Source organism: Castor canadensis, chromosome 17 (assembly GCF_047511655.1).
Source record: "Castor canadensis chromosome 17, mCasCan1.hap1v2, whole genome shotgun sequence".
In the NCBI taxonomy this organism is placed as follows: domain Eukaryota; kingdom Metazoa; phylum Chordata; class Mammalia; order Rodentia; family Castoridae; genus Castor; species Castor canadensis.
The window spans coordinates 18,256,947-18,281,582 of NC_133402.1; the positions used below are offsets into that span (position 1 = coordinate 18,256,947).

General features: G+C 51.3%; 1 protein-coding gene across 6 annotated transcripts; it reads right to left on the reverse strand.

Annotated features, from left to right (window-relative positions):
• Positions 1–1,172: 1,172 nt before the first annotated feature.
• On the reverse strand, positions 1,173–24,102 carry Kdm8 (lysine demethylase 8). 6 transcript variants are annotated; one of them, XM_074059772.1, is made up of 8 exons: positions 23,946–24,102; positions 14,230–14,761; positions 12,059–12,225; positions 9,737–9,869; positions 7,150–7,194; positions 2,914–3,063; positions 1,868–1,960; positions 1,173–1,796 (listed from the first exon to the last, which is right to left on the reverse strand). In XM_074059772.1, exons 2-8 carry the CDS (start codon positions 14,728–14,730, stop codon positions 1,632–1,634), a joined length of 1,254 nt encoding a protein of 417 aa, XP_073915873.1. In that variant the 5' UTR covers positions 14,731–14,761; positions 23,946–24,102; the 3' UTR covers positions 1,173–1,631. The 6 variants fall into 6 exon arrangements, with proteins under 6 accessions (XP_073915873.1, XP_020037568.1, XP_020037567.1 ...); XM_020181979.2 differs by having other exon boundaries at positions 12,059–12,228; XM_020181978.2 differs by having other exon boundaries at positions 12,059–12,228; positions 23,853–24,088.
• Positions 24,103–24,636: the final 534 nt, after the last annotated feature.

The following is a 24,636-nucleotide window of genomic DNA, read 5'->3' on the forward strand; positions in this document are numbered from 1 at the left end:
GCAGTTTGGTGCCCAACTGACTTGGAGTCCCCAGTCCTCAGTGAGCTGAAGACAGCACTCCAGCTGATTTCCAGCAACTTGAACCTGCCCACAAGCGGGGAACTCATTGACACTCTCCATCTGACAAGGGCTATGTGCTTGAAGCCACCAGTCTCCACACTTCATGCTAGTGAACCTGCTGTTCTGGTACTGTCAGAACCACACTCCATGCCAGACTGGTTGTTTGGAGCCAGGTAAGGTGGCATACACCTATAATCCCAGCACTCAGGGGGTTAAAGCAGGACAACCACAAGTCTGTCACAAACCTGGGGTGCATAGTGAGACTCTCTTAAAATATATATATGAATATATAACAAAACCCCCCAAAATTACAAAAAACAGACCAGCTGCTTTTCCTCAGCAGCAGCTGGGGTGGCGGTGGACCTGCCAGCAGAACAGACAGCGCTGCACAGACTGGGTCACTTGTGGGGGTGGGAGTCACAGAGATGTCTTTCAGCTGGGGCAGGCCCCAGGGATGCACTGAAGCTGGCCACTGCTTGTGTTGGCAAGAATGCTGGGTACAGTGACATTCCCGCTTTATGCCTCCCTACCCCCAGCAGCACTGATGTTCTGTGTAACTTCTCCACAGGAAAAAATTGTGTAAATAAATATTAATGATGCCAGATGAGGGTAAACAGTGGCTCAAGTAAATCATGCAACTGTCCTGTGCCGGTTTGTGACTGGTCCTTGGAGCTGCCTGCCCTCCATTCCTCCCTGCCCCCACCACACCCCACACCATTGCCTCAGTCCACCTGTAGTTCGTGGCCTGTACACCTCTCCCTGCCCACAACCAGCTCCCCTCGCCTACCCGGCCCCAGCAAACTGTGCAGGTCCTTGGCCTCCAGGCCTGCCCGCCTTGGTGACCCCTGTGCAAATTCCAGATCTCCCTTTGGCCTCTGTGTCCACTTCTGCAGCTTCCCCCACGTTCTGTGTGTGACTGTCTCCCATGGCTCCCCTCTTGTGGCACCCCTGCCTAGCACTTTGACTCTGTGCATGCAGGAATCTCCCCAGAGGTCTTGTGTCCCCAGCATCTGGGTAAGCATTCAGCCTTGTCCACCCCATGCCACTGTCACTTCCACTGCCATCCTGCCACGGGCAGCCGGCTGAGCAAATGATTTTAAAATACAATTACACTGTTTTTTTCTGTTTACTTACATTATTGAAAAATACAAATACAGAAAAAAAATTACAGCAAATAAAAAATTCAGTCCTACCAGTGACCTAGCAATACACACAGCAGCTCTGTGGCCACACATGCCACCTGGACCCTCTGGTGGGGACCAGCCCTGCCCCATTTTCCAGATGAGACATGGGGACAGTGGATGGAGGGACCCTGGCCCAAATCACACCGCAGCTCCAGCCCTGTTCCTGACTGTGCCAGGCCTTCAGCTGTCTGCTTGTGTCTGGGCCCTCCTGGCCTGTGTGATCCTCTGCGCACTGTCCACTCTGTGACCCCAATTCTGGGGCTGGTAAGGCTTCCTCAGGACATAGGTTCAGTCCTGCTTGTACTGGGACTCCAACCCGGTGCCGTGTGGGGCCGTGAGCCAGAGGACTCAGTTTGTCCCTCAGACCCTTCCCACGCTTGTCCTAGCCTACGACCACCAGAAGCTGACTGAGAAGCTCAAATCCAGAGCACGCACATAGTGCCAGTATCCCACTGGAATGAAGAGGAGGTCTCCAGCAGACAGGATGCAAGACAGGAAGGGGGCCTCAGCAAACCTGGGGAACCTCTCCAGATCGGGGTTCTCCACGTCGACCTGCACAAAGGACAAGAAGTCATGTGCTGGTCTCTAGGAGCAGCAGGTCATCTGGGTCTCTGAGTGCTCACCTGGCTTGTGTTATGAAGAAGGTGTGTTTCATATGGGTACAATGCCTCTGACTCCAGTGGGGAATACAGCCGGATGTACTTCCTCCCCATCACCTGCGGGGGACATGCTGTCAGCTGCCTGGTGGCCTCACTGCCCACTGCTGCCCCACACTCACTGCAGATCCCTCAGTCCCATCCTCTGCTCCTTTCCACACCCTGTTCCCTGCACCTGGGCTGCCCACCCTGCCACACACACTTAGACTCCAGTGTTAGCTTTGCTTTGACTATCTCCAACCAGTAAGCTCACAGCAGAGCTAGTGACAGGCACTAGGGTCCCACCCTGCTTAACCCTTACAGCACCCTCTGCTTGTCTTCACCCAGTCCTTCAGGTAAGAAAGCTGAGGCACAGAGAGGTTAAGCAAAGTGCCCAAGTTGGAAAATTCAGTAGTGACAGAGCTGGTGGTAACGCCAGGCCATCTGTCCATCTGGCTCAAGTCCCAGCTCTCAGCCTTTCTCAGGTGCCTCTTGGGGCCGGTCCACTGGTCTACTAGAATGTTCTCATCAAATCTCCCTCACCTGTGAAGAATAGGCAGCCTTCTCACAGCAGTGAGTGCATGTGCCTTTGCCTGGGCCTCCAGAAAAACCCACCCATAGGCTGAGGGACCCCCACCCATCCTCTTTTGGAAGCTACAGCAGGGGACGGAAGGGCCGGGCAAGGCAGAGGGCAGTGGGCTGCTCCAGAGGGCACCCTGCCATGGGGTGTGGGAGGAGGGTGGTGCAGGAGCCGAATCTGCAAGCACACCTGACTGGGGATAGGTCCTGCCCCAGGGTCTGGTAATGTTTTGCTCTCATTTGGCCCATCCCTTTCAGTGGCTTTTGTTCCCTGTCCCCCACCCCTCAGATGGGAGTCTCACTACATAATCCAGAGATCTTCCTGCCTCAGCCTCTGGAGTGCTAAAGGATTACAGTCTTGTGCACTAGGCCTGGCTTCCTGTTTCTCTTTCTAACAGAAAGGCTGGGTGTCTGGGCCAGGAGGGAGAAGCCGGGGTTCTGATGGCAGCTCCCACCTGGGTTAGGAAGTTCTGCTGGGGGTCCTGATGCAGAGGGGAGACAGTTCCCTGGGGACCAAACCAGGCATTGATGGTGATCTCGTCCTCCTCCCCGTTGCCCAGGCAACAGTAATCCGGGATGCTGATGTCCTGCTTCAACTCAGGGATCTGTGGGTGTCAGAGCAACATGGAGAGCTGAGGCCAGCTAGGGACTCACTGAGAGTCAGACACCTGCCTTGACAGTCTGGGGCTTTTGTTTTTTGAGACAGACCTTGTTGTGTAGCCCAGCCTGGCCTCGGACTCCTGATGTTCATGTCTCAGCCTCTTAAGAGGCTTAGATCCATATTTTAATGGATAAGAATTTAAAAATCAACTTAAATATAAAATTACTAGCTTAAGAGTTGTAATCTTGTTTCATATCATCTGGATTTATTTATCTCAATTTTAAAAACCTGATTTTAGGCTAGGGATTGGTGGCTCACACCTGTAATCCTAGCTACTCAGGAGGCAGAGAGCAGGAGGATCGTGGTTTGAAGGCAGCCTGGGCAAATCGTTCACAAGATCCTCTCAGAAAAAAACATCACAAAAAAGGGCTGGTGGAGTGGCTCAAATGTTAGAGTGGCTAGCCACCTAGTAAGCGTGAGACCCTGAGTTCAAGCTCCAGTACTGCTAAAAAATACTCCGTGGTCACTGAGCATCTGAGCCCTGATATGACCAAAGCCCTCTTTCTAGCAGAGTACGCTTAACATTTGATTATGAGTTCTGTTTTAGGGGTTCACAGCCCCTCCGCCCAACCTCACGTGTGGACTGGGTCAAAGGCTCCTTCTGCAGGCAGTGGGTAGCTGTCGAGGGCAGGACAGGGCCGCAGGGCCACTGGGCACTGAGCCTGAGCACAGGGCTTGAAGAGCAGCTGGATGGACCTCATGCCGTCCTCCTCTGTGACCCGTAACTCTGAGTGGGTCCTTGAGGGGCCATAGTGTGAGACTCCCAGACAGAGGCGCTGCGTCATCAGCCCCGACACCCTGAGTTGTTGGGGTGATAAATAGGTACAAGCCAGAGCTGGGAAACCGCCATGCTGTCCCCTCACTCACACCCTTTTTGGGCAACAGGCAGTCTGATGGCTTGTGGGAGGGAGGGCACCTGTTACATGGACTCGTGGCTCGCTACTTCTCAGAGTCTAGGGTGACAGACTGTGTCCCCAGCTGGTGGGACAAGGCTGGGCACTGAAACCGCCTCATAAGAGCCACACCTGAGACTTCATGACTTGGTAAGGGGAGCCCCGCTTCCTGAACCCCGACGGAGTGTGTCAGCCACCGTAGAGGTGTAGGGTGGCCAGGGCTGTGGCAGCCTCTTTGGAAAGAAACAGGATCTCAGAGTGAAGAAGCTGCCTCCTGGGCAGCTCCTCAGCAGGCTGTGTGACTTCAGGGCTGAGGCCAAGGGATGGGCCCAGTGCCAGCGCTGGAAGTCCAGACGCTTTGAGCCCCGGACTGTCCAGGTGGGATTTCTCAAGCTTGAGAGGAATGGAAACAGGCACCAGATGCCTCAGATCCTTTCAGAGTCCATCTAACACTGCCACGACGTCTCACCAGCCCTTACGGTTACCTCAGGCTGCCGGCCAGAAAACCCCTGCCCACCCGGGAACACTGGAACGTTATCCCCACAGGAAGCCTGGGCCCCTGGTCCATAGGCCAGTGCAGAAATGCAGATGCTGCTATGTGCCAATGTCCACGATTGCAGCCTGAGGTCCCCAGTGCGGCAGGGGGTCCACAGGCTCTGTGCCAGAATCGAAAAAGCCTTTCAGAACCCTAGGCATCCCAATACCTGTCACATACAACAGCTGCTTCTGGCTGGGATAACACTAGACTTGCCCTTGTGGGATGCTGGGAATTCTGATTGGTTCCTGATGACATCACCAGGGTTTCTAAAAGGTGATTGGTGGAATTTCATAATCAGAATCACTGACCAAGAGCTCAGAGACCCCAAGAGAAAAAATGCTCCCAAGATGTGAATAATATTGAAGACAGGTCTAAAATGGAGGTCAAAACTAAGACACAGGGTCCCTGGGAGGAGTCAGTAGGAGGTTCTTGTGTGAGATTCTGGTGGGAGCCTGATTTTCAGAGAGCTGCCAGGCGCCATGACAGCCCAGGACTTCCAGCTGCCCAAACATCCGAACAGCAGGTGGGAGGCACAGCAGAGCTGAGAAGACTGAAACGACCCTCAGAAACTGCTTAAACAGCCTCAGTCCCGGTTCACCTTAAAATATGTGAGAACTCTGCCTCCTGCTCCTGAATATGGTCCTTTTCTCCTTGTGTGGCACATAATGGCTTTGTGGGCCCAGCACAGCTGACTGCCCCTGGAGAAGCTCAGTCCAGGAGGCCTGAGGTCAGGGGAGAGGCAGGTCTCAGGCCCATGCAGCAGAGGTCCATCAGTTAGATTCTCCCTACTTTTTACTCAGCTGGAGAGGTAGACGGGGCAGGATCAGGGAGGACAGCGAGGAGGCCACAGTCACAACTTTCCTCGCCCCTGCTAACTCCAGGCCTGGACGCCCCTAGTCTGGTACAGCCCAACTGGGCCTGGGGCCCTTGTCAGGACAGGGAGCAATGGCAACCTCTATGGTAGACAGGAAAGTTGAGCAACATCCCAGGCCTCAGTCCCCAAACCCAAAGAGACATGGCTCCAGTGCTCCCATGGCTGTGGTCCCAACCCTGACTGACTCACATCTTCCTGTTCAGGGCACGTATCTGGCCTGCCTTTGAATTCTGCCAAGGGTTGCTTCCCTGGGCCCTCCTGTGCCCCACCCCAGGGTTGGGGGTGCACCTCAGGCCTGGCCCAGGCTACCCCAGCAAAGTTGCTCCAGCTTCATTCAACAAGGGTTTGGTCCCAAGCTGAGGACTGTCCCTTGCCTGCTCTGTTTCCCTCACGCCACACGTCTACCATGTCCAGGTGTGCGGTTTCCATGTACCCTAGACTACTGACCCACCCATTCTCCTCTGGCCACTGCAGAAGCCAGACTGTCAGTAGCCATCAACACATCTCCAGACAGTGCTGCAAGTCCTCAGAAACACAGCCCCAGTGGCCACCACTCGGCCTCCAGAGACCTTTCCCGACCACACGGTACAGAACCCTGCCCCCGCCAAGCCCCCTTCTGGAAGGCTCCCCTTTTATCTTCTTTGGGGCTTATGGCCATCTGATGTGCTGTGCTGGGGCAGGGAAGTGCGGCTATCTTCTCTGTCCCGGCTCCTCACTGCCTGGCACAGTGTGCCGCACAGGGAGGGGCGAGTCCCCACCTGAGTGTGCACCTCGGCTGAGGCACAGAGAAGAAATGGGAGGGAGGCCAGTCCGCTTTCTGGCCACTTTGCTTGGTTCTCTGGTTGGCATGGAGAAAAAAGGCCTATTTTTCTCCTAACTGTGGTCACATGTGCACACGGATGACTTGAAATGTACAGGAGCGAGAAAGAAAAACCTACCCACAATGGTGAATCCTGTGTGACATTTCTTCCTGTCCTTTCAGTGAGGCTGCTCTGTAATTATGGCTAGATTTAAATTCCTGCTGAAATTTAACTCATTAGAAGGGCACTAAGAAGTGGGACTTTCAGATGGTGAGAAGCCACGAGGGCTCTGTGTTCACTGGGTGGTTATTGCTATAGGTGCAGGGCTGTGCTAAAGCCATGCCTGGTTCTCTCCTGCATAATCTCCTGGGCCGCCAGGGCTGGTTGGCAGGCTATAGCAGGAGGGACAGGCCTAGGATGTCTGCATGATCTGCTGTCAGGGCTGCTTCAGAAGAGGAACCCGAGCAGCGCCCTACAAGACTGTGTCTCTCTGTCCTGCTGAACCAGCACCCATCCCCACACCTCATCTGGCTCTGTAGGATTCTCCCAGGAGCCCTCCTACTCCAGAGCCTCCTATGGCTCCCAGCCACCTTGTGGATAAGTTCAAGGTTCCACAACCTGGCGCAACCTGCCTCTCCTGTCCCCACTCTTCTAAATAACCTCCAGGTGGCCACTGGTGCTCTACCTGAGCCTTGGCATGTGGCGGTCACTGATGCCCCCATCAGCCCAGCTCTGCCTCAGATTTTCAGCGTGTCATCTCGGGGTCCGGGACTTAGCACACCGAGCCCCTCAGGCCTGGAGGCCTGCTGACCTCCTGCTGTCCATAGCGAAGAGGGACAGCACCAGAAGAAGGCCATGAGTGTGCCCATTCCTTGAAGGCGGGGGTGGAGGGCGAAGGGCAAGGGCACGGTCCCAGGCTACTCACCTGATCAAAGAGCTGGTGTTGAGCAAGGTAGCCGATGTCCTTTGCCTGACACATGGGAGAAAACCAGGGGTGACAGCTGGTCAGATGTGACAGGTAACTCCCGATGCTACTGCCACCTAGCTACACACTGTACCCTAGTCGCAGCCTCACTGCTACTTCAGGATGGCTGTTAGTGTCCTACTTAGTCCCCTTCTCCGACCCCAGGGCTGATTTGGTCAGTGCCCTCCCGGGCAGGACAGGGCTGAAGGGCAGGAGACTCAGGACCTGGGGCCACCTTTGCCACAAGGGGCCCATGTGAGCCACCTCCCACCCCAGTCCAGCTACTCCCTCAAATGAAAACTGTAGGCCCTGTACCTGGTATGAGGGCTTTGTCTTTTTTTCATTTTAAAACATTATTTTAAACAATTATGGTAAAATATATATGGCATAAAATGTACTTTTTTTTTGTGGTACTGGGGTTTAAACTCAGGGCCTACACCACCTTAAGCCACTCCACCAGTCCTTTTAGTGAAGGATTTTTTCCAGATAGGGTCTCACGAACTATTTTGCCTGGGCCGGCTTCGAACTGCTATCCTCCTGACCAATGTCTCCTGAGTACACCAGCACCTGGTTGTACAATGTACCTCCTGAATCCTTTCCAAAGTCAGTGTCACTAAGCATGCTGATGCTGGGTGCTCATCACCACATCCACCCACACAGCATTTCTCCCCATAACCTGGAACTCTGTCTTTTCCCAGCCCCTGGAAACTGTCTTTTTTAAAAAGGGTTCACACTATGAACCCTTCCCCTCCCCACCAGCCCAGGACTTTCGGCATGCTGAGCGCATGCTCTCCCACTGAGCTGCACCCCCAGCTGAAATGAGCTCTTTCCTTTGAATGACACACCATGAATCCCTGTGCAGGTCAACACGTATGTTACGTGACTCATTCATCACTCAACTCATCACTGAATTCATTAACTACTTCCGCAGGCTGAGGGTGTTTTACTGCATTGCTTCTACTAACAGCCTAACGTCCGATCCTTACAAGGCGTAGGCTTCCAAAGCAGAACCACAGGGTCAAGTGCCTGTGTCTTCAATTGTAACCATTTCTGCCAGGTTATTTTCTCAGAAGCTACATGGCTTAAGCTCTATCAGCAATCAGCGAGCACCTTACTGTTCTCATCTTTGCCTGTACTGGAACTATCATTTTGTGACAATCCCTGCTGAGCAGATGGCTTCAGTGCTCTGAGGGCTTCTGCAAGGGTCAGATGGTGTGAGAAGAGGGAACTCTGGGCCTGCCATCCGGCTGCAGCAGGGCAGGGAGGGCCTTGTCTGACAGCTTCCCCTGTTTCAGGAACCCGGGGTTCCCTGCCTTCCCACCCTCCCCTGCACCCTGTTCTCTCCAACAAATGTTACTGAGATTCACAACATGTCAGACCCCGTACAGCACCAGTGACATCCACTGCAATCAGTTCTGATCCAGACGGCATCCCCGGGTGCTAGGCACCACGCGTTGTTGTCACACAAGTCCACAACGTCCAGCCAACCCCACCTAGGCCTGAACTCCCTGTCAGGTCACTGAGGATGGAGAGAGTAGGAACCAGCCAGTGCCACACAGCAAGCATGGGGTCCTGCGCTGCCTGGTTCCCCCAGGCTGTCTGTGCTCCCGGCTTTGGCCAGGTTTCCTCTGGGCTGGGTTTCTGGAAGCACAGGCATCTGCAGCATGCCAGGACTCCTCTGGTCCTGGGTCCCCTCTCCAGGCCTGCAGGACAGCACATGAGCTGGCTGAGCAGCAGTACAGGGCAGGACTGGAAAGCTGGCTGTGAGCACTGACCAAGGCCACAGCCCCAAGAACTTTGGAGGACCTGGGGAGGAGCTGGTGACCTGGAGTGAGGAGGGGGGCTTAAGTACTGAGAGGGCTCCATGACCACGCAGGAGTTCAGTGAGAAGATGGGAAGCCCAGCTGGGCACAGTGGCTCATGCCTGTAATCCCAGCTACTCGTGAGGTGGAGGTTAGAAGGATCGCAGTTCATAGGCCAGCTGGGAAAAATGTTTGCCTCATCTCAAAAATGAAAAGCCAGGTACGGTGGTGCACTGCACCTGTCATCCCAGCTGTGCCGGAAGCAGAAACAGGATTGTGGTTCAGGTTGGCCCAGGTGTAAGCACAGGACCCTACTTGGAAAATAACCACGTGTTGTGTGGCCACATGCTGTGTGGTTCCATTCACATGGTCTGTGCATAACTGAGGAGTCTTTAGGGACAGGAAGTCATTAATGGTCGCCTGGGGTGGGGGTGTGGGGGTAGGGGGAGGAAGAACGGGAAATGATTACTAAGAGCTTGGGCATCTTTTGGGGTGATGAAATGTTCTGGAATTAGATGCCTATGATGAATCACAATCTTACGAATATACTAAAGAGAGGGGAGCAGGGGTTGTGCGCTGAACAGATCCCTCAGGTCTCGCCAGCTGCCAGCCAACCCGCCCCCCTGCTCTGCAGCCTACTGAGGGCAGATGTGCAAGGACGGAGTCCTGTGGACCCGCCCACCACAGCACCTGCGCTCACCTGCCCTGGAAGGAAGAGGGGAGAGGCACCCACAGGGCGTACACACCTCACTCTCAATGTACTTGCTGATGAAGTCTCTGACGGTCATGAGGGTCTGGGACCAGTCTTCATCTGTGTACCTGGAACCAACTTCCACAGGGACAGTCCGGTAGCCAGCAATCTCCCGGATATACTCCAAGCTGTGGGAAACACACACACTGTCATCCTTGTCACCAGCACCGATATGTGCTGGGCCTGGCACTGGCTGCCTGTGGCTTCCTCCAGTCCTCACAGAGCCTCCTGAGTAGGCGATAATTACCCCTTACCTTACTGGGAGAGGTAAGGTTACCTGCGGAGGCCACGACTACTGCACTATGTGGTTCTGAAGACAGACCCAATCAATCCAGTTTGCTGGGCTGCGTTATGACAAGATCCTTCTAAGTTTCTCTTTGCTCATCTTGCCACTGAGCTAAGAAACCTGGGAACAAATGGCAGGCAGTACAGGGGTGTGGCCCAGGGTCCCAACTCTGAGAGCCTGAGATGGACTCCAGGCCTCCTCAGGTAAGGACCAGGGGCCTTTAGCAAGTCACTCAACCTCACTGAGTCCCTGCTCCCATTTGGAAGATGCGGTGATGCCAGCACCTATCCGGTAAGAGCCAGAGAAAAAAGAATGTGCCTGGGCCTATTGTGGCTAAAGCAAAACACATTCTGAACGTTTTCTGCAAGATGCTCCTACAGCAAGAATTCCCCTTCGCCTGTGCCTCAGGGGCCACTTGCTCCATAAAATTCCTCTCAAGGAGGCCTCTCGATCCATCTCCCCTCAGCTGCAGTCATCCCCTAGTGTCCCTAGGAAGCTAGACCCAGGAACCCTGCAGGTGCCCAAACCCAAGGATGCTCAGGTCCTTTATAAACGAGGGCGCTGGGTGTGGTGGCACAGCCTGGAATCCTAGCTACTTAGGAAGCTGAGACTGGAGGATCAAGGTTCAAAGCCAGCCTGGGTAGGGAATTCATGAGACCCCATCTCAACCAACAGCTGGGTGTGGTGGTGCACACCTGTCACCCCAAGCTATGTGGGAGGCTGAGACTGGGAGAATCACACTTCCAGACAAGCTCAGGTAAAAACATTTGTGAGACCTCATTTCAACAGAAAAAAGCTGAGTATGGTGGCACACATATGTCATCCTGCCAACAGTGGTAAGCTTAAAATAGGAAGACTGTGGTCCAAGCTGGCCTGGGGGACATGTGACATCCCATCTCCAAAATAACCACAGTAGAAGGGCTGGGGGCACAGCTCAAGCAGCAAAGCACGTGCCTAGCAAGTGCAAGCCCTGAGTTCAAACCCCAGTACCGGGGGGGGGGGGGGGGGGGGGCACAAATGAAAAAGAAAAAAGAGGGCGTACTTTTCCATCTAGCCCCCACAGTCCTCTTACATCCCGTAAACCATCTTCTGATTACTTATGACGCCTGATCCAGTGTAAATGCTACCTAAGTAGCTGCCCACTGGCATGCCCAGGAAGTAATGACATGAAAGCCAGTCGGCACATAAATAAGCACCACTGACACAGCACTGCAGCTCTAATTATACTTTTGTTTTGTTTTGGTATGACACCCATGGATACAGAGGGAAGGGCCCTCTGCACCTCTTCAGCTGTGACCCTCAGCCCCCTCCTGCTGCCCGACCTGACCTCTTCACTGTGACTCCTGAGAGGGGCTGCCTCCTGGGTTATTTCTGTGCTTAGCCTCGGGGCCCTGAGAAGGCCAAGGCCAGTGGAATTATTAAAATCCTGCAAAGATGCCTGACAGAATCCGTCCCAAGGCCACCACTGAGGCATTCAGTAAAAACCCACTTGGGAGCAGACTGAGCGAGACAGCTGACAATCTTGACACAAATTTAGAACACCTGACTTTTGATTATTCCTTTTGGCGGCACTGGGTTTTGAATTCAGGGCCTGGTGCTTGCTAGGCAGGTGTTCTACCACTTGAGCCACACCTCCAGCCCTTTTTGCTTTAATTATTTTCCACGTAGAATCTTGAGTTTTCCCAGGGCTGGCCAGGACAGAGACTCTCCTATGTACCTGGGGTGACAGGTGTATGCCGCCATGCCTGGTTTACTGATTGAGATGGGGTTTCACTAACTTTTTGCCCAGGCTGGCCTTGAATTATAATCCTTCTCATTGCTGTCTCCTGAGCAGCTGTGATTACAGGCACGAGCCACTGTGACAGGACCTGGACCAATTCATGATTAGCCCTTTGGCGTTGAGTCCCAGGTGCTTGCAGTGAATTGCCTGTGGGGGGATAGTGGTAATTTGTGGGTGGTGGGGGGAATTCAGGGAGTCTCGGGGACACTACAATGAGAAGAAGATGTCACGGCCCTGCACTGACCACCCACCTCCACTTCTTCATGCATGGCCAGTGGTCAGCCACACCTTCCAGGATCACAGGTCTCCCTGGAACCAGAAAGTGATTCTTGAAGTACTGGAGGGGCGGACACCGAAGCCGGGGGACGGCCCTCTCTGCCTCCATGGCTGGAGCTGAGTCATGGCTGCTCCTTGCTTTCTGCTTAAAATGAGACAAAACAGAATGGCAATCATGTCAGATTTCAGGCATTCCATGAGGAATTTGCATCAGTGGGAGGTAACATAGGGAGTCATTTAAAAAAAAAACATAACATTTCTTTTTTCTTTTTTTGGTTGGTATTTCAGTACTGGGGATTGAACCCAGGACCTTGCTATGCAAGGCAAGCGCTGTACTGTGAGACACGCACCCCCCCAGTCCTTTCTGTTTTAGTTGTTTTCAAATAGGGTCTCGTGTTTTTGGCTCAGACTGTGATCCCCTATTACTTCTGAGTAGCTGGAAAAACAGGCATGCCACCATGCCCAGGAGAACTCCCTACTCTCTCTGTGTCATTGCAGTGCACCAGGCTAGGCCATGCTGGATACAGAGGCCCCTTCACCATCCTATGTGAAGCAGCTGTCCCACCTATCCATCATGGAAGCAAAAATGATCAAATGGCCTCATTAGAGGTTCCGCTAGGACAGCTGGGCAGGGCGTCCTGTGTCATGTGCTCAGCCTGGCTCATTTGAGTCACTCAGGAGCCCAGTGAAGCTGGCATCAGATGCCTCCTACATCAGGGAAACCAAGGAGGCACAGAGAGGCCAAAACCCTACCCGGTCACATGCAGGGTGTTGGTGTGGAACTTGAATCAGGCAGGCTGACCATAGCCAGTGCTCTCACCTCTGGTACCACCACTGCCCCCATTAGGAGGACTGCCTCATACAAGAGGCCACCTCTCCATTCCCTTGGGACACTCTTGGTGGGAGTTGGGAGGGTGCATCCCTGGGTCAAGGGGAGGGATACCTGTCCTTTGACCTGTGTGTCTGTCCTGCCCTCTGGAAGGCCAACTGGAATGTCCTGTCCTTGGTCCCATGATGTCCTTGGCAACACTAGGCATAAGGTCCAGCCCTGTCTGCTACCAGTCTCCGAGGACAGGTTTTTCTATTCACTTCTCTCATTTTTTTTAACCAGAGGTGAGGTAGAACATTTCTTGGCACATTTGCTGAAAGGCTCTCTGTCCTTGAGAACAGCCTGCTGTGTCTTGGTTGTCTTCCCCGAGGCCCCAGCTCTTCCCCTACTGATTCTTCTACTTCCTTCCATGACAAAGGCACCACTCTCTGACACTTTCCTCCCCATCTGCAGGATCTCCCTCCATTTTGTTCACACAGGTGTCTATTCAATTCAAACGTTTGCATTTTTCTTATATAGAAATACTAAGTTGGGCGTGGTGGAGCATACCTGTAATTCCAGCTATGTGGGTGGCCATAGGTAGGACTGTGGTCTGAAGCTGGCCCTGGCAAAAGTGGGAGACCCTATATGAAAAACAAACTAAAACACAAAGGACTGGGGATGTGGCTCAAGTGGTAGAGTGCCTGCCTACAAGTGCAAGGTTCTGAGTTCAATCCCCAGTACTGCCAAAAAAAAAAAACACTGTAGAAAGTTCTACAAACACAGGAAAGCATGGAGAATCATCAGAAACAACCCATGATTCCACTCCCAGTGTTGGCACAGCCTTAGTCTTTTCTTTCTGGGACCCAGGACTCTACTGGCCAATTTACAGATGATGGAACCAAGACTCCAAGGAGGTGGGTACGTGGCTTGCCTGGAGAAGGTGTTGTGAAGTCTTCGTGTCCATGCTGGACGCTGCTGCCTTTGGAGTAGGCTGTGCTCCAGGCCTGGAGAGAACTCATGGACACATGCCCTTAAATACCAGGGATCAGAGGGCAGGACCCAACTTCCCCAGCACAGAGCTGAGGCAGTAGGCAAAGGGGTGGTCCTTCCTTCCGCCAGCTGCCCAAGGAAGGAGCAGGCTACAGCAGGCCAGGCTCTCTCCACCCCACCCTTCAGATGCTTCTCTTAGGAACTGTAACTACCCCAGCCTCTTAAAGAGCACCACCTTTGCACAGACTGGAAAAAAGTTTTGCTTTCACCAAGACAATTGGATACTTCCAGAAATTAGGGCCGTTGGATGGTTAAGTGCAGGCAGTGAGTGACTGGTCTCTGTACCTTTGTTCTGGGCTGCTCCTTGCCAGGGCTGCTGGCAGGCTGCTTCCCAGATGGCAGGTGTGCCTGGAGGATTGCCACTACTTTGATAAGGATGTTCCCGAGGATGGCTGCCCCCATCAGCAGACCCATGTCACACACACGTAGGGCTGCAGCCACAGCAGTAGCCTCCCGTGGTGCCTGGCACAGACAAAGGGCTTTCAGGAGGCAGCCAAAGGTGTAGACCCGTCGCCAGTCCTTATCCACGTCTTGCCACGGTCCTGTGTTGAGCTTCTCCCAGGTGTAGTCCAGGATGACCTCGCTGGCCTGCAGGCACTCCCCCAGCTGGCCTGCATAGAAGAGCCCTGTGGCCTGCCGCAGCAGCGTCACCACGCTCCTGTCCACCTTCTCACCCAGGTCTAGGTTCAGCTCCTCCTTGGTGGGGGGCAGGAGGGCCCTGAGGGCCTCCCAGAGGGCATCAGTGCCTGCCAGAGGATCCCCAAGACTCTCTGTGTCCTCTGCCATGTGGCCCACTCCAACTGCATCAGATCAGCACCTGAGGGGACAAGAGTTAGAGACCACGTCCAAACCCACAGTTCATCCAGTTGCTGCCCAATGCGTTCTCCCTTGCTAGTGGTAAGCTCTGCGAGGGCAGAGCCGCCGGTCTATGGTCCCCACGGTATTTTCAGGGCCTGGCACAATGCCTGACACACTCAGTGAGCACTGATTATGTTCAGAGAGGAACGTGTGCTTTCCTGTCTGGAATGCCTCTAATACCCCTCCTGCTTGACAAACTCCTACTCAACCTCCCAAGCCAATCTTGAATGATGCCTTCTATGGACCCTGCTAAGACTCTCCAAGAGTGTTTTCTTTGTCACAATGGACAACTACAATTCCTGTCTGTGTCTGTTCTCTAATGTCAGACTGTAAGGTCCTCCAGGAAAGAGCACCTGTTTCCCTAGAGGGAAGACTCTTACTCTTTAAAGTAAGAGTCTGGCTCATAGCAGGCACTCAGTAGAGGTGCTGAAGGAATGGTATCACCTTCTCAGGAAGTGCTGTGGTTAGGATGTGCTCCCCAAAGGCCATATGTTAAAGGCTTGTTACTGCCCGTGGCACTATTGGGAGGTGGTGGAACCTTTTAGAGGTGAGGCCTGATGGGAAAGTGACGTCACTGAGACACGCTCTTGAAGGTGACTTGGGATCCCAGCCCCGACTCCTGGTCACCCTGAAGTGAACAGGCCTCTTCTGCCGCACCTACTGCTAGGAAGTACTGTGCTGCCGCAGGCCCAAAAAACAAGACTGAAATCTCAAGCTAAGAACCAAAGTAAATCTTCTTTTTAATTTGATTTATCTCAGGTATTTATCACAGTAATGGAACGCTGACTCACACAGAAGAGGCCTGGAAAGACCTAAAACCTAAACAGGAAGGAAAGCCCTCATGGTTGGTGCTCTTGTGGCCTCAGCCCAGTGGTGTGTTACCATGGTCCATCTGCCATGATTTGGATTTGGTTTTTTCCCTGAAAGATTCCATGTGCTGTCGGTTTGATCCTCAATGTGGTAGCATTAAAAAGTGGTGGGACCTTTAAGAGGTGGGGCCTGAGGAGTGATTAGGTCATTGTGGGCCCCACTCTGGGCAGTGATTAATGCCTGTATTGCAGGAGTGGGCTAGTTACCACAGAGTAGGTTGGCCTCCTTGCCCGTGCCTGCTGCCCCTCCCACTTCTCCACCATGTTGTAATGTCGTCAAAGAGCCCTTGCCAAACGCTGGCACTGTGCTGTTTGAACTTTTCATGCACTGCAACTATGAGCCAAATAAACCTCTTTTCTTTATGTTTCCCAGTGTCAAGAATCTTGTTACAGCAACACAAGATGGGGCAAGACACATCCCTTATCTCATCTGACGCACATTTGAGTGTTAGGCACCACCATGCTTCCTACCGAGAATGCTTTTTATGCTAGGGGCTTTGCAGGCCCTGCAATCACTGTTGCTTGCACTCTGCCATTGCAGTACAAGGGTAGCCATGTACTGTATAAACAAATGGGCACGACTGTATTCCAATAAAGCTTTATTTATAAAAACAGAATGGTGGGCCACATGTAGTCTGCCAACTTCTGCTCTATGCTCACCAAAATCCCTTATCCTGCAAGGCCCCGAGTTTGATTCCCAGCATGGCCAAAGAAAAGACAAACTCCTTTATTTTGGTCTGGATGCACAGCTAGCCTGTTTCCCAGGCTCACTTGCAGTTCTTTGTGACCATGCCAAGTGCTACATAATGTGAAAGCAGCAAAGCATGTCACTCCCAGGCCTGGCCCATGACACCTCCCACTGGCCTGAAGTGGATTTTGAGGCCTCAAAAGGTAACAGAGCCACAGAAGACAGGAAACAGCTAGTTGGTGAAGAAAAGCCAGGGAAGGCCATCCCACCAGGAGTGTCCAGGCTGGATGGCTCAAGAGTAAAAAGTTCTGTTTGACGACAAACATGTTTTGTTACAACAGTTAGTCTGTCCTGGCTAATCCAGCAACTTCTCCCTGTTTTTATTATTCCTAATAATGGCACCCTCCAGATGTCTGCACCCTGCCATCAGCCATGAATATGTTACCTTGCATGGAAAAAGGGACCCTGCACGTGTGACTGAGAATAAGGACCCTGAGACAGGGAAATTATTCTGGATTATCTGAAAGGGTCCAACCCAATAGGTGGGCCATTGAAAGAATGGTTCCCAGCTAATGGCAGAGTTGGAAGGACTTGTGATTGCAGAAGAGCCAGAGGACATGAGATTGCATTGAGAGGAATGAGATCACCTTTTAGAAGCTGGGAAAAATCAGAAATGGGTCTTCCCTAGGGCCTCCAGAAAGGAAAGTAACCCTGATGAGACCTTGATTTTAGCTGGGTGGGACCCCGACAGCCTTCTAACCTAGAGGATAAATCTTTTGTTTACAGTCACCATGCTTATGGTAACTTGTTACAGAGCAGTGGAAAAGAAATATGACTCATTTAAAAAAATTTTTCTTGGCTGTACTGGGGTATGAATTCAGGGCTTATCCCTTAAGCCACTCCACCATCCCTTTTTTTTGTGTTGAGTATTTTCGAGATAGGATCTCGAGAACTATCTGCCCAGGGCTGGCTTCGAACCATGATCCTCTTGATCTCTGCCTCCTAAGCAACTAGGATTACAGGCGTGAGCCACCAGTGCCTGGCTGTGATTAGTTTCTAATCAGCAGAATAGAGCAAAGGCGGCAGGATATCAGAGACCATAGGTAAAGTGGTTAGCAGACAGCACTGCCCATTCTGGGCTGTGGACATCAATGACACACACAGCCACATGGCAATGAACTGAAAGAGGTCTTGAGCTAACAGCGAGAAAGCAGCTGAGGCCCCGTGTCCAAAAGTGCCCAGGAAATGAGTTCTGCCAACAGAACCTGGCAGTAGGTCTCTGTCCAGCTGAGCCTTTGGATGACAGCTTACCCTTGACATGACCATGGCCTTATAAGAGACATTGAAGAGAACCAGTGAAGCCACACTCACACTGGTGACCCAAGGAAAGAGGGGATAGTGTTGATTTAAGTCACTTTATCTATGATTTATTAGGCAGCAGCCAATCTAATTAACACCCCACCCAGATTTCCTGCATGCCCTGTGTCTTAGTTCATTTTCCATTACATAACTGAGTACGACAGTCTGGGTAATTTATAAAGACCAAGGTTTATTTAGCTCATGATTCTGGAGGCTGGGAAGTCCAAGAGCGTGGTACTGGTATGTGGCAAGGGCCTTTTTGCAGGTGCAGACATAGGGCGTCACATGAGAAGGGGCCCAGGAGAGACTGCCGGAATGATTTCTGTAACAGATCCACTTTGGTGACAAATAACCTATTCCCTGTGCATCCCATTAATCCATGGATATCAGTGGATGACTCTATCCATGAATGCAGACCCCTTGTGAGCCAATCACCTCTCAAAATGGCTATAGTGGGGACCCAAGTTTTCAACACAGGAACTTTTCAGAAACAACCTCAAGCTATCACACACTAAGAGCCAGTTGGTCACCACAAAAAAAGAGGAGAAAGTCTGGCTCCTCTAATGCTAACGTGTACGGGAAGAAAAGCGAGTGCATATGAAGCATTCTAGAGACACGGTCTGCAAGGGGGGGTTCTGTGGCCCCAGCCCTATCTCTGGGCTCTGTTTTTGCTCATTGCCCCCCATCCCCAACTTAGAGTACTAAAGTCTTACATCATTACCTCATTTAACCCCATGGTGACCCCACAAAGTTGGTAACACACTCCAAAGCATTTACCATAATCCAGGCATGCTCTGAACACTTTAGTTATCTCTTAATTCCTACAGAAACTCTAAGAAAGTATCATTACCCTTTCACAGACAAGGAAGCTAAGGCAGAGAAGTGAGGCTGTGTGGCTGGGCAGAGACGGGCCTTGATCTTATTATGGACGAGGGACATAATCACGAGGCAGCATGGACGGAAACAGGAAGCTGGTCAGGTCTTAGGAGAACTCTGTGAAGAAGGAATTATTCCTCCCAACCTACGGGCCCAGAAATCCTATCCCTTCGCCTTGAGTAAGGACATGTCTTCCTCACTGTTACTATTTTGCAGTCCCTCTTCCTGGGTCTGTTCTAAAGTCACAGCAATAATTTAAGAGGGCTTCTCAGTACTTCAGCCTGTCAGGGTTTCCCGACGACTCTTTTCCTCTAATCTTGACCTCAAACACTGTGAGGTGGACAGAACTGTGTTCATTTCCCACCCTCCTAATTTGCTGATGAAAACACTAAAGCTGAGAAGAAATGGGGTTTAAATTCGTGTCCATCTTGGTGCCCTGTCCCACGTGCCTCGTCAGTGCTGCACGCTTCTTTCTGGGGCACTGTGTAGTACATCCCTCACAATCCCATGACATGAGGCTGTACAGGTGAGCAGTGCACTCTGGTTAAGCAATTTCTCGAAACTACACAGCAAGCAACAGTGTCTACCCAGAATGCTCTTGGGCTTCACTGTTGAGTTGCATCAGCTTTTCGCACCTAGTACTCAGGGGCCTCGCTTAGTCCTTAGCTCACAGTGGAGACCTTCCCAGTTTGCCCAGTTGGGTGAAGGCACTCAGTGAACTCTAGTGGCCTGGCTCCAACCTGCCAGGATGGTTTCTATTTCCTAGAAACAAGAAAGTTCCTGAATGTCTGTTTTGGCCTCAAAGCCTTCTTGGGACTTGCAGTCTAGCCTTCTAGTATGCTCTTATCCACTAGCCTGAACAAGACAGTATGTGGGACTTGTTGAAGTGTCTTCCTGGGTGGCCTCCAACTCATCTCTTGAGTGTCTTCCATGAGTCTTAAAGTGACATTAAGTCTCATCTTGAGTCATGCCCTGGCTTCTCAACAGCCTATAAAAAGGGCTCCCAGAAGACTACTCATCTTACCATAAAAATGGCTTCTGCTGAGGTCTTAGACATCAGTTATGTCTCTTAGCAGCATTATAAAATTGGTCTCCCAGAGGGCTATAAACTAGTTCACTGGCACAGACTACAGACTCTGTATGTTGGTGTCGTAGGGTGGCCTTACAAAACAGCCCCTCATAGGGTCATATAGACCTTACAAAGCCACCCTCTCAAGGTGGCCTCAGGTGTTTTATCACCTGGCTTAAGAGGGCCTTGGAGAGGACCTAATGTCACAGAGGATATGACACAGCATTCTGGGAAACAGGAATTCATGTTGGCTGTACAGGTTTCCTCTTGGCCAAATGAAACAGCTTTTTAGTTTGTGGAGTTCTTCATGAGTCCTAATATAGCTGGCACTGAATGCAGTCCACCAGAGGTGAGCTCCAGGCAAGGTGTAGGAGCTTGTTTTCAAAATGGATTCCAGATGGCTTCTGCAGCTACTTGAAATGGCCTCAACAGGCCTGGTAACTAATCTTAAATATGAGCCTCCTACAGGGCCTTTGGCTGGCAGCATGAAGAAACTTTCTGTGAAGTGGTCGCTGGCCTTGGCAGTATCACACCTGTTTCCACAGCCTCTGGTGACTTTGCTTTCTGAAAAGCTGCCACAGCAAAGGGCCCTGGGAAGAAGAGCCATGTCCTAAAACATGCAACAGTCTTCCATCCAAAGTGGCCTTGTAACTTTTACAGAAACTATTCCTGACGGGGGGCTTGTCTGAGGCCAGATGAAGCCAGATTTTGCCTTAGTTTTGCAAATCAACCTTCATGGTTTCTTTATTGAAAAGCACCCAGATCCATCTACTCTTCCAGAAGCAGCCGTGTGTAGGTCCGTCAGCCACGAACTAACAGCTATAACACATGTCATCGCCTTAGAGGACAAAGAACCTTAGAATGACCAAGGGAAACACTTGCAGTGGGCTCTGTAGAGCAATCTCCCAGAGGAACTGGTCTCCTGTGGGGTGAAGCAGCTGCCTGCACACATCCAACCACTTGAACTGGCCTTCTGGGGAAGGTCAGGCACAGGCTCTGTGAAACTGCTTTTCTGTCTTTTTCTGTTTTTGATAGTACTGAGAGTACTTGGCCTAGCAAGAGCCTCATGCTTGCTAGGCAGGCGCTCTACCACTTGATCCACTCCGCCAGCTGAAATTGCTTTTCTGAATGGCCTCATGTCCAGGCTTCACAAATCAACCCTCCAGGGTTCCCCCTACCTCTTGATTTGATTAAAAAAAGATTTCTCACTAGTTTTATCAAGCACTTTTTCTGAGGAAGAACCAGGCTGAGTAGCCTTGTGATCTTGCTTACTTGATTTATTTATGAAATAAATGAAAACATGTTCATGCAAAAGTTTGTGAGTGCTCATAGTACAGTTACCTACAATAGCCAAAAAAGTAGAAAAAGCTCAAGTGTCCACTATGATAAATGAGTGAAGAAAACACTGCACACAGTGGACTATTGCTTGGCCATGAAAGGGAAGTATGGTCCATTCTAAAAAATGAACCTTGAAAACAACATGCTAAGTGAAAGACGCTGGTCACAAAAGACCACATACCATATGATTCCATTTACATAAAATGTCCAAATACAAAAATCCACAGAGACAGAGATTTTAGCTGGGGACAGGAAGAACTGGAATGACTGCTAATAGGTACAGGAGTAAAAAACTGTTTTAAAACTAGATAGTGATAATAGTTGCACAACTCTGTGAATATACTAAAAATCACTGAATTGTGCATTTGAAACTTTTTTTTTTTTTTTGGTGGTACTGGGGTTCAAACTCCAGAGCTCCACTTGCTAGGCAGGTGCTCTACCACTTGAGCCACACCCCTGGCCCTTTTTGCTTTAGTTCTTTTTCGGCAGGGTCTTGCGTTTTGACCAGGCCAGCCTGCACTGTGAGCCTCCTATCTGCCTCCCAAGTAGCCAGGACCACAGGTGTGTACCACCATACACAGCTTGCTGGCCTCAAACTGCAATTCTCCCAATCTCTATCTCCTGAGTACCTGAGATTACAGGTGAGTCATCTCACCTGGCCTAAATTGTTAATTTTACAGAATGTGAATTATTTTTTTGTAATGCTGTTAAGAACACAGACCACCCCCCACCCCCAAAAAAAGGAAATTTACCAAAGAGAAATTTTCTTTTATAATAAAAATAACATTTGGAGTCAAAACCTAGATTTTGGGCCACAGTTTTTCCTTTCTAACAGGTTGAGACCCATCAGACCTCTATCTTCAGCTTCAAGTTATTTTACTGCTTGTGCTGAACATTTTATCAATTAAAGGATACGGGTTCTATTTTGAATATTTGGTGGCCATGTCTTTCCTATTGACCTGATAGAGCAGGCTCTTCTGATGGGGTTCAGGATCCAACACAGGAAAGGGCTGCTGCTTCTATCTTCAGCCTCATACTTTTCTTACTGGTGAAATACTTACAGAGTCCCACATTACTGGGCAAGTAAAACACCTCTCACTGCACTGAACTTCAGGCACTGCATTGTATATGCCCCAAGAAAGCCATCTGTCAGGTCTGCCACAGCCTTTCTGAGTAAGTCTGTCCATTTGGCTTATTGATCTCCTTACCAAATTCCTCTTTGAATTGTCTTTTACAAAGGGTTGTAAAAGGGAGTCAAGTGTAAGATGTGTAAGCCTTTCAGAGTGGTACTATAGACTGGCCTTAAAACTGGCCTCCCAGAGCTGCACTAAAAGGGTTGATTATGAGTTGTATAAACAGCCATCTAGTGGTAGGTATAGGGTGGGCTAACTATATTTAAATTTATTATCTAAACCAGGATGCTACTAACATAATTGCCTGGACAAACAGGAAACTGAGATTACTCCAGGCAAAATGAACCTTTAGTCACCCAAGTACAGTCGTTATGAAAAAGCCCAAATGGCCCTGTTTACTCAATTTACAAAGTTGGTTTCCCAGACTGGACAGGTACTGGGCTTAAAAAGATCACGGTGGTTATAGAGGGCATTTTTTTTTTCCTTTTTGATAGGAGTAAGGACTGTCAGGCATAGAAACAGCCTGAGTGCTCTCGTGTCCTGGCTTTGCAAACTGGCCTTCAGATGCTGCATGACAGGGGACAGCTTTCAGGGAAAGGCCAGGTACAGGTTGCATAAAACTTCTCATGCACTTCATTCAACTCTAAAAGCTCCTTAAAGAGAAGACTGTTCGTTGGGTACAAAATGACCCTTTTTGGGAATGGGGTAAAAGGCTGTATGACCTTACCTGAGTGGCTGTCTTGGCTTTATAAAACAGCCCAAGATGAGCCTTAGAGTTCTTGTTGGTTGCATTAGACACAGAGGAGTCACAGGCTACTGAACTCAGATCCTGACTTCCTACATTCGCCATCCAGAGCTCACTGTGGAAACTGGCTTGCTGTTACAACACAGCCCAAGCAGCTACTGTTGGTGGTAATGTAGATTTGTAGGCCCAAGGCAACCTCCTAAGTTATTGTGAAAACTCAACTCCTAAACTCGTCCCAGACAAGTCTCCAGCAGGCTTCCGGGCCTCGGGAGACCCAGCCACGGACCCCAAGGGTCGGCCACCTGGGACACGTAAGCGCCTCCCAGGACGGTACCCGGGACCCTGGGCCTCCATCGATTTCCTTGGGAGCCCGCTGTCAGCGTCCGGGGCAGTGTCCCCAAACAGGCGCCACGGGAAGCTCTGGAGGGAGGTGGGTACGGACAGGGGCCACTGGCTCTTCAAGGCCACGCGCACGTCTTGGGCGTGGACAGTCGCCTGCCACCTTCTGCCCTTGAGAATGACATCTGCCACTTCTGAGCACGGTGATTTCCCTTCACTGGGCCCCTCCTCCAGGCGGCTCCCCAGGAGCGGCCCACGGGCTCTGCGTACCCCACGCTACCTCCCCAGAGTTTCTAGAACTTCACTACTCGCGGCTCACATCCGCTGGCGCACATGTTTCTAGTGGGTCTACCTCTAGGCCGGCAAAAAACGCCGCGTGACAACAGAGCGACAGCCTGCCACTACAAACAGCCTCAACAGGTTGCGCAGGCGCACTGGAGTACCACCAATGAGATACCGAGAACGGAGAGGCGCACTGCAGCCGGACCGCAGGGCTGATCGTACGCATGCGCAAGATGACGACCTCAGGACGCTCTACACACAGCGCAAGAGCTAGCGCGCATCAAGCTACTGCGCATGCGTCTGGCTCAGCGGCTCTGGGTCTCCTAGGCGCACGCGCAAGGTCGTTCCTTACCAGGACGCCTGCGTAGTCCTTCCCCACGGCTCTATTATTGCATTTCTAAGTAGCCGGAGCTGCTATCCGCACTTTCGAGTTGCTCAAACTAACCTCTCTTGTGTTTGCACCGTGTCCAGTCGGCCTGCGACAGACGACGGCTGATTCCGAATGTCCCCTTCCAGGAGATCGTTGCACGAGAGCATCGATCACTCACAGTTCGTTTGATCACGACGGAGTGGCTGCGGAAGTGCCGAGCAATCGATGCCGAGGTCCCGCCCCTCCCATTTAAAAGGCAGGGGGTGGCGCCTGCGGGGATTGAGTTTTTCACTCTAGGCTTTTGTCTCCTAGGAAAATGTTGTGCTGGGCGGTTTCACTCCCACCATTCCACCTAACCCCTACAGCTACAAAGATGTTTACTACGGCTGAGTGAAGTAGAGTTGTTAGCAGTTAACCAGGAGTGATGGGGATATGCTAAGGGAACTTAAATTCTTCAAGGCCTCAGAGAAAGACTTACATATTAGGATCAAAATACCTCACCAAGGTCACATGTTTTTGGGTCACTCACCTTAAGGTAGGTTAACATCAGTACCTTAAACAATAAATCTTTACAAAAACAAAGACCCAGATCTGTAAACTATATCCTAGGGATCAGGTGGACCCAATAATACTTTGTGCTTTGTAAATCTGTAGGTCCATCCCAGCCTCCAGACCTCAACCGACTTCAGCCTCATGGGCTGGTCATAGGGAAAGACTTCTTGCTCCAAGCCCCTTCCTCGATGAAAACTGGTGCCAGGGACTGGAG